Here is a 16,958-nt window from a genome sequence, read left to right as displayed (position 1 = left end):
TCCAGGCGGCAAAGCACCCGGGGCTTCCCCACATCCAGCAAGGAGTGCAGGTGAGGGGAGAGAGGGTCACGGGTTCCGAAATCCTTTGTCCTTATGTGGGATCTGGTCTGCTGGGGGACAGCTTGCCTGCTTCCTCCTCATTGCCTGAGGCAGGAGAGAGAGGATAAAGTGGCAGATTGGAGAGGCCAGGAACTCCTAGGAACCCAGGTAGGGACTCCTGGCAGCACCCGGATGCCTTGATGCCTGCCTGGAGGAGGGCTTAGCAAGGGTGAGGGCAGGCTCACCGAGAGGTGCTTGCTGTCTCTGTCCCCTCCCCCGCCCCCTGCCAATTTAAGTGTGAGGTGGGCCTTGGGTAGGGCTTGGTCAAGGCTGCAGTGCTCCCCAGGGCCCAGAGTTAGAGAAGGTCCTCAGTCCACGGGTCCAGATTTTGGGGGTCCAGATTCGTGCTCAAGGCCCAGGAACCTTGGCTTGTGGGGAGAGGGCCCTGGGTGCCTAGCGGGAAGTGGAGAGGCTCCTCTGCCCCTTGTGTAGTAGTCAGCTGCTCCATCCCCTGCCTCTGACCACCCATGTTTTCCTTGCCTAGATACTGTTTTCTAAAACTCAGAATTTCAGAGGGACACCAAGAAAAACCAAAACCAAAAAAGACCCAGAAACCTCTTGTGTGTGGGTCTTTGTTCAGCATAAAGCCAGATGGGATCCCTGGTACCAGTGATGGCTCATCTGCTGCTGTCTCCAGTTGCCCACCAGAGCAAAGGGCCGGAGGATCACAGCTGGGGCTGGAGGAGAGAGGCGGTGTGGGGTGATTTATGCAGGGTCCCATGGAGGCTCGAGGCTGTGTCAGATGTGGAGCTAGTGACAGCCAGGGCGGGGAGGCAGTGGACGATGGTGATTTCAAAGTCAGAGTCTTAGCCTGCTGGCCGGGGTCTCTCCGTCCTGCTGTCCTCTGCGTGGCACTCTATGGAAAGATGGTGCCTTCCAGCTCCAGGGCCCCTCCACCTCCTCCCAGTGGTTACCCAGTGATGGCTCTGTTTTCTTCCCACCAGTTCCTCTACCTTCCCACCAGTTCCTACCACCTGTCTTGGTCCAGCATCCCTACCCAGAGGCCCTCCCCCTCCTCTTCTCCTTACCTCTGCTCAGGGAAGCCTCCCTGACTGCTCCAAGTTACTGACCCTCCTCCTCTAGGCACCCACAGTGAAGAGCCACACTGGTTTGGACCTAATATTGTACCAATTATTCATGTGCTAATTCTACACATCCTGGACCAACTGTCTGTTCAGCTCTGGACTAGGCCGTCTTAGGGCTCCCATGGATTGCCTTGAATGTTCAGCCCTGGGGAATCACGTACCCACCCCCGGGGCTCCCCTGCTTGGCCCCCTGGATAGGGAAGATGCTGGGAGGCACTGGGGAGCAGTAGTTGGCTGGTAGCAAGGACCACCTGGAGGGGACTCCATATCCTCAGCCTGTGTGGATGGACAGAGCCAGGTGACACCAAGGATGCCCCAGGTAGGGTACTTGGTAGCACACCCAGGCCCTCAGAGAAGGATTGGATTTGTTTGGGGAGGCTGAAGTAGTCAGAAGTCTTCCAGAAAGAGAGAGAGAGACTTGCGGGTCCTGAGGTGGTAGCAGACTTTACAGAGACACTGAAAACGGGATTCCAGAATTGGGGACAGTTCTTTGTAGAAACAACATGTGGTGATAAGGCACGTTCATGTCCAAATGCATTTGAGGCATTGATACTGACCTTTGTTTATGTGTTGAATGAATGAATGAATGAATGTCCTTGGGTGCTGTGGGTCCGGGAGAGCCACATACTGACAACAGTGTCTCCCCCTATGTACTTGGTTCCTCTCATGTCACTCTATGGTGAACTTGTTGAATGTGACCCCTGGAGCCAGATGCCTGGGTTCAGACCTTGCCTGGTTACTTAACCTCCCTGGGCCTCCTGTGGCTTCTTATCAATGAAGGGAGGAGGATAGCAAGGTTGTTGACCTGTAGGCCCAGCGGGACAATTTAGTATGCAAATATATGCAAAACATTTAGAACAGGGCCTAGTACAGAGTAAGCTCTCAGGAAATGCTAGCTACTTGTAACTTTTTTTTTTTTTTTAGATTTTTATTTATTCGTCAGAGACACACACAGAGAGAGAGAGAGAGAGAGAGAGGCAGAGACACAGGCAGAGAGAGAAGCAGGCTCCATGCAGGGAGCCCCATGTGGGACTCGATCCCGGGTCTCCAGGATCACCCCCTGGGCTGAAGGTGGTGCTACACCGCTGAGGCCCCCCCCCCCCCCCCCCCCCCCCCCCGGCTGCCCTAGCTACTCGTAACTTCTATCAGTGATGAGTTCTCAGTCTTTCCCCTGGAGCTGGTACAGAGATTTGATTTGATAGCTGAGAAATCTGAGAGAGCCAGACAGGTAGACTGACTCGCCCAAAGTCCCCAGCTCACACGCTCCGTTTAGAAGCCTTCCTCAGTCTCCTGGGGTTCAGAGCTCACTCACCTGGGTGTGGCCTGGGAATTGATTCACGTATTTAGCATTAGTAGTAATAACAGTATTACAGATGCAGCAGCGCTACTCCACAGCCTGAATACTAACGCTTCCATAGTGGTGCGCGCCTCCCATGTGCTTCCCCTCACTTTATTCCTTGGTGGCTTTCTCTGAGGCAGCCACTATCCTAATTATCTGGTGAGCATGCCCTTGCCTTTCTAAAATCGTGTCTTTTAATATATGGAAATTGCTCAGTTTGGGTTACTTTTGAACTTTGTCAGAAGGACCTGAAACCGGCTGCAGCTCTCTAGAACTTGCTTTTTTTCCTCCTCCAGCGTCATATTCCTAAGCTTCGTCGGTATTATGGCAAAGAATGGTAGATGTAGTCTGTTTTTGCAGGTATATAATATTCTGCTGGATTTTTTTTTTTATGTTCTGCTGTTTGAACAGTGTATTTATCATTCTTGTGTTGATGGACATGTGGGTTGCTCCCTCCAAACCATGCTGCGTGAACCTTCTTGCCCCGTTGCCTGAGGTGATGTGCGGAGTGGCTCTGGGGCATCTGGCTAGGAGCGGAATTGCTGGGCCGCAGGGCATGTTCGTACTCACCTTTACTAAAAGTGTTTTCCAAATGAGTCGGACCATTTATGCTTCCTGAGCAGGGGAGTGGTGTCCCCAGTGCTCCCCCAACCCTTGCCAGTGCTCGGTGTGGTCAGCCGTCTGGGTTTTACCAATTGATTGAGTGTGAAATGGTGTTACATTCTGGTCTTGATTTGCATTTCTGGGATTCAGGGTTTCTGATGTAGGAAATGGGGATTGAGATGGGCAACAGCCAACGTGTAACAGATGCTTAGGAAGCAGTTGTCCCTTCTCTACCTCAGCATCCCCCGTTAGTGGGGGTGCTGTCTCGACAAGCCCTGAGCTCAGGGATGGGCAAGAGCAGTCAGGAGGACCCCCCAGGGATGGGGGGGTAAAAGAAGAGCAAAGAGAGATAAAGTCCTGCACAGTTGAAGCCAAAGGAACCCCAGTAGTTCTGCGTTCACCCACAAGATGGGCAGGGGCGGTCCTCGCTTGGGAGAGAGAGTGAGCTTGTGCTTCATTGTCTTAATAATGCATGGCCTCCTGAAAACCCTGTCTCCACACCCTGGGGTCTGGTGTGGGGCTTGGCCTGGGGAGTCCTTAATAAGAGTTTGGTGAGCTGGGGAATGAATACTGGATGAGACAAATGTATTCCCCCTTCCTTGGGGAGTCCTCCCTGACTGCGCTTGCCCGTTGAGTGGGTGAGGGCTGGCTGAGCAAGGTGGCTCCTGGGCATTAGCAGAGTCCTCCTGGGAGGCCTCAGGACCCTGCGTGCCCCCAGAGGCTGAGAAGCTCGGGGCTGGCAAGGTAATTTGGAGCCACTCTCTCTGCCAGCTGGTGCACCAACGATTGATTCCAGGCCGCTTTCCCCGCCCAGACCTGGGCCCCTGGAGCTAGTTAGAGACGAGCGACAGGGCTGGCGGAATAATTATGCCTATTTCATGTGACACCCAAATTGATTGCCGCCAGGGTGACATTACCAGGGCATTGTTCCTTGTCTCCAACCTCTTATTACATGTTATTAGGGTGTGTGGTGTGTGTGTGTTTTTCTATTTTTTCCCCTTTCAGGGAATTAATCTCTCTCTGCCACCTCCTCTGCTTCCCTCTACAGAGAACCTGCTCGTGTCTCTGCGAGGGGGTGTGGGCCCAGCCAGCATGCTTCCTCTGCCTGGCCCAGTGGGGGAGCCCAGTCCTAGTAGGGCTCTCGGGAGGGCCGGCCCGGCCGTCTCCAGTCCCTCTACTTAGGTGTGCAGTGGAGGGGTCTCAGAGCTGAGAGGGGCCGCTGAGGTGTGGCCCTAGCAGAGGGGTTCACCTCCGGTGTCAGTGATCTGCTCTGCTCTGCTCGCATACCTCTCATGGCAGGCCACTCACCCACTACTACTAGGGCAGATCTTCCATCCTGAACCGTGTGGTCTTCCACTTGATTTCTCACACTGAGCTGAGTGGGCCTCCCCCAGGACTCTGCCCGTGGGCTTTGACTCCACCCTCTCTAGCCAGCATCAGGCTCTTTGCACTCTCTGCCTTGGGACACCCCTAGAGATTTGCAGACAGGCCCCCCCAAGCCTGGGCTGCTCATGAACAGGCAGCTGGGTAAAGGCATCGATTGTGCCTGAGAACATAGCACTCACACACGTCTAACCAGAGGGCTTCGCCACCTTGACTCTGATCTCCGTGTACGGGTTGGAAAAATGGGTTTCGGCAAGGGGTTGGCCAAGATCCACTTGAGCAGAGAGGGCTTTGAATAGTCCGTGGCGGTGGAAGGGCAAGTGTTTTTATTTATGGTTTCCCCGTCCATGTTATAAAAAACTCACTGGACCTTGATTTGGGTTAAATCTGGGGGTTGCTCTTAAATCTCGTCTTTTTGAGGCAGAAATAACTCAAACCTTCACTTGTCCCTGATCTAGCCCCAGCACGGGATCCTGGCGGCACGCTGCGGAGAGAAGGTTCTGGCTGCAGCCAAGAGGCTGGGCTTCCTCTCAGGCCCTGGCCCTGAGATGCTGTGGGACCCAGGGATGAGGCCCTGATGTTCTCGGGCCTTCCGTCACCTGTGTGGTGGTCTCTAGGGTTACCCAGCCTCTGGAGTCAGGCAAGCTTAGGGACCTCGGGCAGGTGAACTAATGGCTTGGAGCCACAGTTTCCCCATCCACGAAGCGGGGTATGTGGTGAGGGTGGGTGAGGTCCTTCTGCAAAGCACTCAGTGTGTTTCCTTCCTCCTCTTGACCTCTCTGCCCCCAGCTGCGAGAGGGCAGCGAGAGGTCTGTCCTCCCCTTTTCTGGAGGGGGAGTTTCGAGCCCGAGACATGGAGCCGCGTGCCCGCCACCCTACAGCTTAGCAGGCCCTTGAACCTGCATCAGAGAAAGGCCTGATGTGGGTCGGGACAGCCGGGTTCCAACCGCCCCGGCCCAGCCCCAGCTCCGCCATTTGTTGCTGCGGGACTCGGGGCCCGCTGCCCCTCCTCTGTGCGTCGCCAACCCTCGAATCTGTAAAACGGGGAGAATGATACCAACCTAACAAGATTGTCGCGAAGGTGAAACAAGCTCATGTTTGCAGTCACACCCTGCGAGCTGTGTGACCTTGAGCAAGTTACGGGACCTCTTTGTGACCTTGAGCAAGTTGGAGAACCTGTTCGTGCTTCTGTTTTTTACCATCTGCAAAATGGGGGTGAATAGCACGTCCTACCTCAACCAGTCATGTTGGGAGAAATGAATTTTGTACGTAAAGTGCTTAGAATGATGCCTGGCACGCGAAAGGCCGTCATTATCCTCGCGATGTTCGGTCTCTGGCCTTCCCGTGCGTGGCTGCGTGGCTGTGTGGCTGCTGGAGTGGGGGGGCGGCGCTCCCGGGTGGGGGGCTGGCTGGTTTCCAGGCCTCCAAAGCCTGAGATGGGCGACCTGAGCTGTCCTCAAGGTAGAGGAGCCCTGAGGACTGGGGGAGGCGGGAAGGTGAGAGGAGATCTCCAGGCACCTCCCACGCTGGCCCAGGTGAGGGCTGGCGGGTACCTTCTTGCCCCTTTGAGCCTAGGTTGGCCTTTTAACCTGGGCAGAGGTGGGAAGGGAGCTGTAGCAGCCCGGACCCGTGTTTTCCTTGCGCCTCCTCAGGCTACCACATGGGCACCTGCCCCCCCCCCCCGGTTCTGAGACACCTGCCCACCCCTCCTCGGTCTGGGACACCTGCCCCTGGACACCTGCCTGCCCCTCCTCAGTTCTGGGACACCTGCCCCTGGGCACCTGCCCACCCCTCCTCAGTTCTGAGACACCTGCCCCTGGGCACCTGCCCACCCCTCCTCGGTTCTGAGACACCTGCCCCTGGGCACCTGCCCACCCCTCCTCGGTTCTGGGACAGCTCCCATCCAAGGAGGCATGCTGTGCACTCAGGTGGGCTCAGCACAGACAGTACGGAAGCTTCCTAGAACCAGTGCTCCCTCCCACCTCCCTTAGGACAGCTCCTAGCCTCCTAGCTGGACTCCTAACCTCAGAGCCAGCCTGGGAAGGGCAGCCAGGGCCCAGAGTGGTCCAGGACTCACCCGCGCTTAGAGAGCAGGGCGGATGCGCAGGGTGCCCGGACTGGACCGCGGACGTGGGACCTGTGGGCCCAGTGCCCTCCGCCCACCCAGAACTGGCTCCTCTCAGCCGTGTCCTACCATTGTTCTGCCCCACCAGGCCGGCTGCTCCTGGAGGCCAGAGCCTATATTTAGAAGCCTTTAAACACTAAGATGCTTTGACAATTAAAATTCATAATTTATCCCGAAGACGGCTTGGAGCTGTGGGCTGGCCGGAAGGCTGGCCGCTCCTGAAGTCAGCTGCCCCAGTGGGGTGGGCGGTGGGGCGGGTGCCTGCCCAGGGCCACGCAAGCAGGCAGGTGGCCCCACTGCACCCAGGTGGCACCCTCTGACCTGGCTGCTGCTGAGGGGCCCGGCAAGCACCCTGGGGAGAGGCTGGAGTTGCCCAGCACAGCTGAGAGCCGGGCTGGTGGCACTGGGCCCGGCACTGGGCCAGGTAGGAGGAGGGCAGCAGGCAGGCACGCCCACACAGCCCCCCACCGCATGCACATGCACACCCACGCGGGCACATGCACACCCTGGGGGTCCAGCAACTCTGCCAGAACCAAGAACAAGAGGAAAATAAAGAATCCTACACGACAAAGGACGTGACCTCAATTTTCTTCCAGGTTGATTTTTTCCTCTCTGTGGGGGCAACATCAGGGGGAGGAGGAGGGAGAGAGGGAGGATAGGCCAGGGCGGGTGGCCAGCCCAGGAGGATGGACACTGAGGCCCTCCTCTCAGGGCTCCGGGGCCCTCCCACCCCTCTCCCAGCCCCCCTGCCGGGGGCAGCCCCTGCCCAGTTAGGCTGACCTGGCCAGTTCCCCCATTAGCAGCTCACTGCCAAGGGTTATCAGCCATTCACACCTCAGCAGGGAGCGGCTCTGGAAGGAGCCCAGGATGGTCGGATTTGGGATCCGATTTGGGATCGGAGAGAGCAATTAGGGGTCCCTGGATGCTCTCCAGCCCTGCGGAGCCTGGGCTCAAGTGAGCCTCCTCCTCCTCCAGGAAGCCCCTCGGGTAGAGCCTGGGCGAGGAGCAGCTGTGTCAGGAGCTGCCCCAGCACTCGTGGGACAGGCCCTGCGCTGGGAGACACGGGGGGGGGTGCGCAGAAACTCCCGCGGGGAGAAGGGAGACAGGTGCAGTGTCCTCAGACCCCGCAGAGATGCTGGGGGCTCTGGACAGTGATCCCTTCTTAGCTGGATTCCACAAGCTGAGTGGTCAATCCTGGGCTCGTGGCTCATGATGGGCAGCCAGCCACCCCTACAGGACGGAGGCCCTACCTGGGTGACCGTGGAGGGCTTCCTAGGCAGGCTTCACCCCCACCCCATCGAGCCCATTGCCCCCTCCCAGCGGCCTGCTTCCCACTAACACCTCATTGTCTCAGGAAGCGGATGCAGGGGACCACGCTCTGGCGTCAGGCTGGTGGGGACTTGGGGACAGGGCAAGTCTGAGGACTGTGTCGGTGCTTTGGTCACCCTGCAGGGGTCCCTTCCCCTTTGGAGTCAGACAATCAGGCCTACCTCGTGGGGCGGTGCTGATGCTGAGGACTCGGGCCTGCCTGAGTGCTTGGGGCCTGGTGGTTGAGTGTGGGCCAGCCTCGCCTGTCCTCCCCCCACCCTTGCCACTCCTCCCCTTCCTTCCTCTTGGGACCCCCTCCCTCCTGCGCTTCTGCTCATCTCTGGGTGGCAGCCCCCACAGGGCTGACCGGTCCCTGCTCCTTCCCTCCCGCTGCAGCCCCGGGGTAGACACGAAGCCTGGCAGGACAGGACGCCGTGGTGCACACCTGCCTCATTTCCACGGGGGGCGACAACCCGCTGCGGGCGCTCAGGTCACACACCCAGGCTGCCACTCGAGGCCCTGGGCCCAGCGGTGGCAGCGGGCACCTCCGCGCAGGGACGCCCCGCCCGCGTGTGCTGGGGAGCCCCGTGCTCCCTGGGGAGCGCTGAGTGGGAACACCATGACACACTGATACTATAAACCGAAAATAACTAAACCTCCCGTCCTGTGCTGCAGCCGACCCCAAATCAGGTGCGAGCCCGGCGGAGGCAGCGGCGGGCACCCGGGACATCATCCAGTGTGTTCAACACTCACGGTTGAGGAAGGGCTTTTGTGGGGCCTGGGGGCAGGGCGCTCACACCTTCCAAGGACTGGAGCCACCCCGGCCCCCGAGCCTCTCCACGCCCATTGTGCCCGCCCCTCCCCGTGGGTCCAGAACTCAGAGCCCACGGACTTGGTGCCTAGGCCTGAGGGTGAATGAATTCCATTTGGGAAGCCCTAAAAGTGGTTTAAAGATACCTTTTTTGAATGCGGCCTGGGGAGGCACAGTGCCCCCTGGCCTCCCTCCCCAAGCCCACTCGCAGGTGGCCCCAGGCCCCTCCTGTCCCCCCCCCCCCCCCCCCGCAGTCACCCATCCCATCCTGAGCCCCTCGGGACGGCCCCACAGTGAGGCCTTTCCCATAGATCCTTCCAGCCCCGGTGGAACTCCTCGCCAGCCCGACCAGGTTTGAGAATCTTGGCTTTCTAGCTGGGGAAAGTCCGTTTCTGTCGTGGGCTCCCTCTGGGAGCCTGGAGTCCTCCCCTCGCCGCAGAGTGCGGGGAGTAGACCAGGGAGGCCCGGCCTCGCTGAGGTCACACGGTGGGGAGGCTGGGAACCATGTGGGGCCAGTGTGGGGAGCCCCGGGTCCTGCCCCGGGACCACTGTGGGGCCAGGGGTTCTCTGGCTGTGCCGGGGTCTGAACACTGTGCCCGGGCCTGGCTCCTATGCTGGCTGCCCACCTGCCTGCCTTGGACGTTTATTCCTTTTGTATTTATTGGTCCAATTTTTAAACTCCTGCCCTTGTGGGAAGCCCTTCAGGGGGTAGGGATCCAAAATAAAATGCTGATTAAAATGCATAAAACACTTCTCCTTTGCAAGCGCGGGGCTAACCAGCAGGACCCGCGGCACCGGGAGCGCAGGAGCAGCACGTTGCCCGCTCAGCAGTTGGGGTGACCCTGCAGACGTGGCCCTGTCCGCCCCGAGACGGCAGCGACCCTGTAGGGAGGCTCGCCGTGTGCTGTGTAGCTGCCGCGCCGGCTGGGGCAGGCATCTTGACTGCTCCCGGCCTCAGTGTACCCCCGGAGGGACAGCCGCATGAACAGGGTGAAGGATGAGGATGTGCCCTCCGGGGCGGTCTTGGTCCTGCACAGCGGGACCTGTTCTGAGGGTCTGACTGCCAGGTTGGGGGGGCGGGGACGGCAGCCACGCAAGGCAACGCCAGTCAGCTTTTCCATAGTATTTGAATTCCCCGGGCCTCTCACCGCCCACTCAGGGGCCTCGGCCCTGCAAAGACTCTAGTGGACACCCTGTGGGGTTTTTTAAGATTTTATTTATTTATTCATGAGACACACAGAGAGAGGCAGAGACACAGGCAGAGGGAGAAGCAGGCTCCACGCAGGGAGCCCGACGCGGGACTCGATCCTGGGACCCTGGGGTCACGCCCTGGGCCGAAGGGAGGTGCTCAACCACTGAGCCACCCGGGTGTCCCTACACCCTGTCTTTCAGAGAACATCCCAGGGGCTGTTCTGTGAGACAGAAGCACCCACGGCTAACCCAGGATTATACGTGGAGGCGCAGCGCCAAGTGCAGAGGCTTGCGAGCATATTTCCTTCTTTGTTCTGGTTGCCAGGAAGCTCACCCCTCCACCATTACGCAAGATGTCGTGGCATTCTCTCCTCGCGGGCTTCCCTTATCTTTTTATCACCTTGTGGCATAACATCTTCTGTCAATGGGCCCAAGTTATTTTTAGAAGGAGGGATGTGCTCGATAGCAGTTCCATGATGTTGCTAAGGAGCATAAGGTGCCTCCGTGTTATAGGAAGGGGAAGATTTCTGACTGCGTGGGTTACGGACGGCTTCACTAAGAAGGTGGCCTTTGGGAAAGGAGGTCACGAAGGCCGCTGGGCCTAGAGGCCGGGAGGGTTCTCCAAAAGGAGGTGGTGCAGAGCCAGGAGCAGCTGAGGACACCTGGGCAGCGTCACAGGGCAGACTGGTGGGAGGCAAGGCGGTGGTGGGCTGAGTGCCTTATTCTGGTGTGTGCGGGGCTTCCCCACATCTCCGGTGGCCGGTGCCCCCTCACCCCAGCCTCCTGCAGCCCCCACTACGCCCACCGGCCCGGTCCTGAGCTGGAGGCTGGGAGCCCCACCTACGTCTCCCACCCCCCACCCCACCCCGAGCCAGCCCCAGCTGCCGGCCCAATTACTTATTGATCGCCTGTCAGGATGTTTGCTTTCCTGGTGGCTCACTGGAGCGTGTGTGACTGTTGAAAATGGCCTGGCTGGGGGGCGGGGGGGAGGCTGAACCACGGAGCCTGGAGAGGATGAGAGGGGCTGAGAGCAGGGGGGCCAGACAGAGATACTGGGGATGACAGGACCTTGCAGATGCCAGAACATGTCAGTGACACCCAGAGGCCTCTCTGGTTAATTAGTCACCTAGTCGATCAACAACCGGAGAGCACCTGTCAGTCCTGGGAGACCGCTGGAGCCCCAGTGGCCAGAGCTCTGGTCCCAGATCCACCCCCTTCTACAGGCTGGGTGTCCTTGGGCAGCCCCGATGGCCGGGGGTAGAGCTGTGGGGCTCCCCTTCCTGCGGTGAGCACCATCCCCCCCCGCCCCCCCCGCCCAGCACCATGGGTGTGGGTGTGTGTTCCAACTATAGTCCGGCCTCTGGAGACCATGTGACCCAGGCCCTGCAGTGTGGGGGAGTCCAGACCAGCCCTGCTGCCCCCTACGCACCCTGCTGGGCCCGTTCTCCACAGGACGGAGCAGAGGGGGGGATGGGGGGCAGAGCAGCCTCTGAGCCCAGCTGGCAGAGGGTCACGGGGGCGGCCCCTGCACACCCCTTGCTTACCCACCTGCAGCCTGTACCTACAGCATCGCCCTTGTCACCGCCACCCAAGCCCCCGTCACCTCACGGTCCAAACCCAGCGCCTCGTGGGCCAGACGGTGCCTCCGGCTGCCGGGCTGTGGGGGGCCATGGGACGCTCCAGACCAGCAGCAGCCCGGGGCCGGGGCTCTGGGAGGAGCGTGACCCAAACCCCAAGAGACAGATGAAGGCTGGTGGTCCTCGGAGAGGAGCGTGCTTCCCGCCAAGGGTCAGAAAAACCTTCTGGGAGCGCTGGATGCTGGGGTCTCGGCAGCAGGCACAGGGGCGCTCCGGGAGGAGGGGCCGCGGGGACTGAGGCCTGAGCTCTGGGGCCCGGGCGGGTCATGCTGGACGCAGAGGAAGGGAGAGGTGGGGGCACTCTGCAGGGAGGCACCAGGTGCCCGGCTTCCTGGCCGGGGTGCCCTCTGCTGACCTGGAAAGCCCACCAGGGAGCAGATTCCTGGCTACGGACAGGTGCCACTGGGTCGAATGATATCCTGGGGCTCCCGGGTGGGGGCTCGGGCAGGGCTGGCGAGGAGAGGGCTGTGGTGTCTGTGCCCGGGGAAGCGGAGGCTGACGGGGTGGCCCCAGCAGCTCGGGGGCCCCAGCCTGGCAGGTGGGGGACCAGACTGGCTCCGCCTTAGGCTCTTCTCGGAGGCTTCAGCCTTTGAGCCCCTCTGATCCCATCTGTGAGCCCCAAGGGCAACTCAGCAGGTCTGGCTTCATCCCTGTGAGCACCGGGGGAAGCTGAGGTTCAGAGGGTGGGTGGGGTGGGGTAGAGGGTGCGTGCATGGATCACGTCGCCTGTGAAATCATAAACCATAAAGGAGGTGCCGAGGCTAGGCTCCTCCGAGGTGCCTCTGCAGCGAACCCCTCAATCCCGGGGATGCTGGGGAAGTCCTTTTGGGGGGGCTCCAGGCAGGGTAAGGAGTACGGCAGGGCAGGAGGCCTTGCGGCCTGGGCATCCGGGCCTCACCGCAGGGTCGCAGCCGGTGCCCTGAGCCACTGTGGAGCGGCAGCTCTGTACGTGTGCCAGGGACATCCTGACGGGGTGGGGGGCCCGGGTGGGGCCAGCCAAGCACCGTCCTCTAACCACCCTGTGTCCTGTGCTTGCTCCCGGCTGCAGGTGAGCGAGAGGATGCTGGCGGGGGGCGCGAGGAGCATGCCCAGCCCCCTCCTGGCCTGCTGGCAGCCCATCCTCCTGCTGGTGCTGGGCTCGGTGCTGTCAGGCTCGGCCACCGGCTGCCCGCCCCGCTGCGAGTGCTCCGCCCAGGACCGCGCGGTGCTGTGCCACCGCAAGCGCTTCGTGGCGGTTCCCGAGGGCATCCCCACCGAGACCCGCCTGCTGGACCTGGGCAAGAACCGCATCAAGACGCTCAACCAGGACGAGTTTGCCAGCTTCCCACACCTGGAAGAGCTGGAGCTCAACGAGAACATCGTGAGTGCCGTGGAGCCCGGCGCCTTCAACAATCTCTTCAGCCTGCGGACTCTGGGGCTGCGTAGCAACCGGCTGAAGCTCATCCCCCTGGGTGTCTTCACGGGCCTCAGCAACCTGACCAAGCTGGACATCAGCGAGAACAAGATCGTCATCCTGCTGGACTACATGTTCCAGGACCTGTACAACCTCAAGTCACTGGAGGTGGGTGACAATGACCTTGTCTACATCTCGCACCGGGCCTTCAGCGGCCTCAACAGCCTGGAGCAGCTGACCCTGGAGAAGTGCAACCTGACCTCCATCCCCACCGAGGCGCTGTCCCACCTGCACAGCCTCATCGTCCTGAGGCTCCGGCACCTCAACATCAATGCCATCCGGGACTACTCCTTCAAGAGGTTGTATCGGCTCAAGGTCTTGGAGATCTCCCACTGGCCCTACCTGGACACCATGACGCCCAACTGCCTCTACGGCCTCAACCTGACATCCCTGTCCATCACTCACTGCAACCTGACCGCTGTGCCCTACCTGGCCGTGCGCCACCTGGTCTATCTCCGCTTCCTCAACCTCTCCTACAACCCCATCGGCACCATCGAGGGCTCCATGTTGCATGAGCTGCTCCGGCTGCAGGAGATCCAGCTGGTGGGCGGGCAGCTGGCCGTGGTGGAGCCCTACGCCTTCCGCGGCCTCAACTACCTGCGCGTGCTCAACGTGTCCGGCAACCAGCTGACCACGCTGGAGGAGTCAGCCTTCCACTCTGTGGGCAACCTGGAGACGCTCATCCTGGACTCCAACCCGCTGGCCTGCGACTGTCGGCTCCTGTGGGTGTTCCGGCGCCGCTGGCGGCTCAACTTCAACCGGCAGCAGCCCACATGTGCCACACCCGAGTTCGTCCAGGGCAAGGAGTTCAAAGACTTCCCGGACGTGCTCCTGCCCAACTACTTCACCTGCCGCCGCGCCCGCATCCGGGACCGCAAGGCCCAGCAAGTGTTTGTGGATGAGGGTCACACGGTGCAGTTCGTGTGCCGGGCGGACGGCGACCCGCCGCCCGCCATCCTCTGGCTCTCGCCCCGCAAGCACCTGGTTTCGGCCAAGAGCAACGGGCGGCTCACAGTCTTCCCCGACGGCACGCTGGAGGTGCGCTACGCCCAGGTGCAGGACAATGGCACGTACCTGTGCATCGCTGCCAACGCGGGGGGCAACGACTCCATGCCGGCCCACCTGCACGTGCGCAGCTACTCACCCGACTGGCCCCATCAGCCCAACAAGACCTTCGCTTTCATCTCCAACCAGCCGGGCGAGGGAGAGGCCAACAGCACCCGAGCCACCGTGCCTTTCCCCTTCGACATCAAGACCCTCATCATTGCCACCACCATGGGCTTCATCTCTTTCCTGGGCGTCGTCCTCTTCTGCCTGGTGCTGCTCTTTCTCTGGAGCCGGGGCAAGGGCAACACGAAGCACAACATCGAGATCGAGTACGTGCCCCGCAAGTCAGACGCAGGCGTCAGCGCCACCGATGCGCCCCGCAAGTTCAACATGAAGATGATCTGAGGGCGGGGCAGGGGAGCAGGGGAAGGGGCCTGGTCCTCAGTCCTTGCCGCCTCCTCCCTCCGCACACGCTCCGTCCCTCCCTCCCTCCCCCGCCCCTGCCCCCCTCCCCACCCGCCCTCCTTCCACCAGGACCTCAGCCGCCCAGGCCCGGGGACCCCGCTGCACAGGGGCACGCATTGACAGACTGGAGTCGGAAGCTGACAGGCTGACACGCACAGTCAGTAATTCAATAAAAAAAAGTTACGAACTTCCTCTGTAACTTGGGTTTCAATAATTATGGATTTTTATGAAAACTTGAAATAATAAAAAGAGAAAAAAAAACTATTTCCTATAGCTAGTCGGAATGCAAACTTTTGACGTCCTGATTGCTCCAGGGCCCTCTTCCAACTCAGCTTCTGGTTTTTCTCTTCCTCCCCCTCCCCCCCTCCTCCTTCTCTTCCTCCTTTCTCTTCTCTTCCCCTATGGGGAGGGATCACTCAGGAAAACAGGAAAGGAGGTTCCAGCCCCACCTGCCCAGGCAGCTGACACTAGCGGGCAGGGGGCGGGGGCGGGCCCAGCCCCAGGCTGGCTGTTTGCAGGGAGCAGGTGAAGGACACAGGGCTGCCTGATGGGGTGGGGGCCCTCAGCCAAGCTGCCAGGAAGCACGGCTGCTGGGGACTGGGGGCCTGGCTCGGGTGTGGCTGAGACTCTGGACAGGGGCCGGGGTCCTCCTGGAGGACAGCACAGTCGGTGGAGAGAGCCAGGGGCTGGAGGCAGGACCCGGGCCTAACTTCTGGTCCCCGCTTTGCCGCTGACTTACTGTGTGGTTTCAGACAGGTCGCTGACCCTCTCTGGGCCTCAGTCTCCACATCTGTACAAATGGAAACGTGACTCCCTGCCCTGCCTACCTCACAGGGCTGTTGTGAGGCATTGATGAGATGATGTATGTGAAACACTTTGTAACCTGTAAAGCGCTGTGCACATGTGTGGGTGACTGTTCTCACTATGGTCATTATTCTCTCACCGTGGGGGGTGGGGCTCCCGAAGGGCCGTCAGGGTTGGGGACATCCTGGGGGAGGGCCGCTCTGGGGTCTTTCCGAGGCCCGTCTCAGAGCAGCGCCCCGGCCTGGGGTCGGGAGAGTCGTGGGTTTGGGAGCAGGATCTGCAGCACTGGAGCGGACCCAGGGGGTCAGAAGCCGCCCTGCTTGTTCGCTCCAAATCGAGCCGCTGCAAACTCAGCCATGGGAAGGGCTGCCCCGGGTGACACAGTGTGAAGGGCCAGCTCCGTCACCTTATAGCTTCCCTGGATCTGTGGGCCCGGCTCGAGAAGCTGGGGCCCTAGCTCGGCCGGCACTTGGGGCACTCGCCGCCGTCTCCAGAGGCCGGGAGAGCCCCGCAGGCCTGGCTTCTCCCCTCTACCCTTCCTCTTATCCTCGGGGTCTCTGTGGATGCAGCCCCACGGCGGGCTGAGCCTGCCGCCTGGTGGTCGTCAGGTTCGGGGGGATCCAGCCACGCAGGGTCGGAGCGGCACACAGCGAGCTGAACGTGGAGGGGAAGCGGTCGGGAAGCCAGCCCTCCGCAGTGAGGCTTCAGAATGCAGCTCCTCCAGTCGGGGCTCACACATGCCCAGCCTGAGCCGGCGTGGCCCGGGCAGCTGCATGCCTAGCGCATTCTGAAGCAAGCATGCCACCCTGGTGAGGCGGCACGGTGAGCGGGTCTGGCACGGAGCTGGCCCTCGTCACCCACTCACTCATCATCTGATCCACACAGGGCCCCGAGAGCCAGCTCTGCCCCGGGCTCCCAGCTGATGCGGCCACACCACCCTGGCTCCCCTGTCCCAGCAACCACCCCACGGTGGTCCCGGGCTCCAAGGAAGCCTCAAGCCCTTGGAACTGTGGTTTTATCCCCTGGAACAAATAGGAACGTCTGCCGTTAGGATTCCGGAGCGTTGCTGTGGAAAAGGTTGTTGGTCCTTGGGGAGCAGCCTAGACTAAGTGGTCTAGGCTCCGGGGATTGCGGTCGGATCTGGGTTCCAGGTCCTCTCTGGCATTTGCTGGCTGCTCGGGATTGTTACTTGACCCATCTGAGCCTCAGTCTGCTGATCTGTCACGTAAAGATGATCTTCCTACTTTTGGTCATCGGGATGTCACAGGAAGGCAGGCAGGTGCCCGTTGATTGCTGTGGTACCTGGCTCCCAGTCAGCCTTCTGCGGTGCTGTGGATCGCTGTCCGGGCCAGTCTGGTGCAGATGCAGAGACTGAGGACCGGAGAGGGCGGTACCTTATCCAGAGCCACACAGCTTCCTAGGGCCAGGACCAGGGCGTGGGAGTTCCCGGCTCCCGGAGCCACAGACTCCTAAGCCCAGCTTCTCTGGCTCAGGCGTGGGGACCCCCACCTGGCAGGAGAATGCTCTGGGGAGCACAGGAGCAGGGACGGGAGTCCTTGGGCAAGAGACCAGTGGCATCACATGAGGCTTCGCAACCCTGGCAGGACT

General features: G+C 60.7%; 1 protein-coding gene across 5 annotated transcripts in view; it reads left to right on the top strand.

The window, feature by feature from the left end:
• LINGO1 (leucine rich repeat and Ig domain containing 1) overlaps window positions 1-15,448 on the top strand; it is a 69,716-nt gene extending 54,268 nt beyond the window's left edge. For 4 of the 5 annotated variants that reach the window (XM_055319641.1, XM_055319638.1, XM_055319640.1 and 1 more), the window contains one exon: window positions 12,630-15,448. In XM_055319641.1, the coding sequence (XP_055175616.1) occupies window positions 12,642-14,486 (1,845 nt within the window). In that variant the 5' untranslated portion in view covers window positions 12,630-12,641 and the 3' untranslated portion in view covers window positions 14,487-15,448. Of the gene's footprint in view, window positions 51-12,629 lie in introns of all 5 variants that reach the window. The other variant, XM_055319639.1, reaches the window with a different exon arrangement.
• Window positions 15,449-16,958: the final 1,510 nt, after the last annotated feature.

The sequence above is a fragment of the Nyctereutes procyonoides genome, unplaced genomic scaffold, assembly GCF_905146905.1.
Source record: "Nyctereutes procyonoides isolate TBG_1078 unplaced genomic scaffold, NYPRO_anot_genome, whole genome shotgun sequence".
Taxonomy (NCBI): Eukaryota; Metazoa; Chordata; class Mammalia; order Carnivora; family Canidae; genus Nyctereutes; species Nyctereutes procyonoides.
Note: the sequence above shows the minus strand (reverse complement) of the source record. Positions and strands in the feature narration are given on the sequence as shown.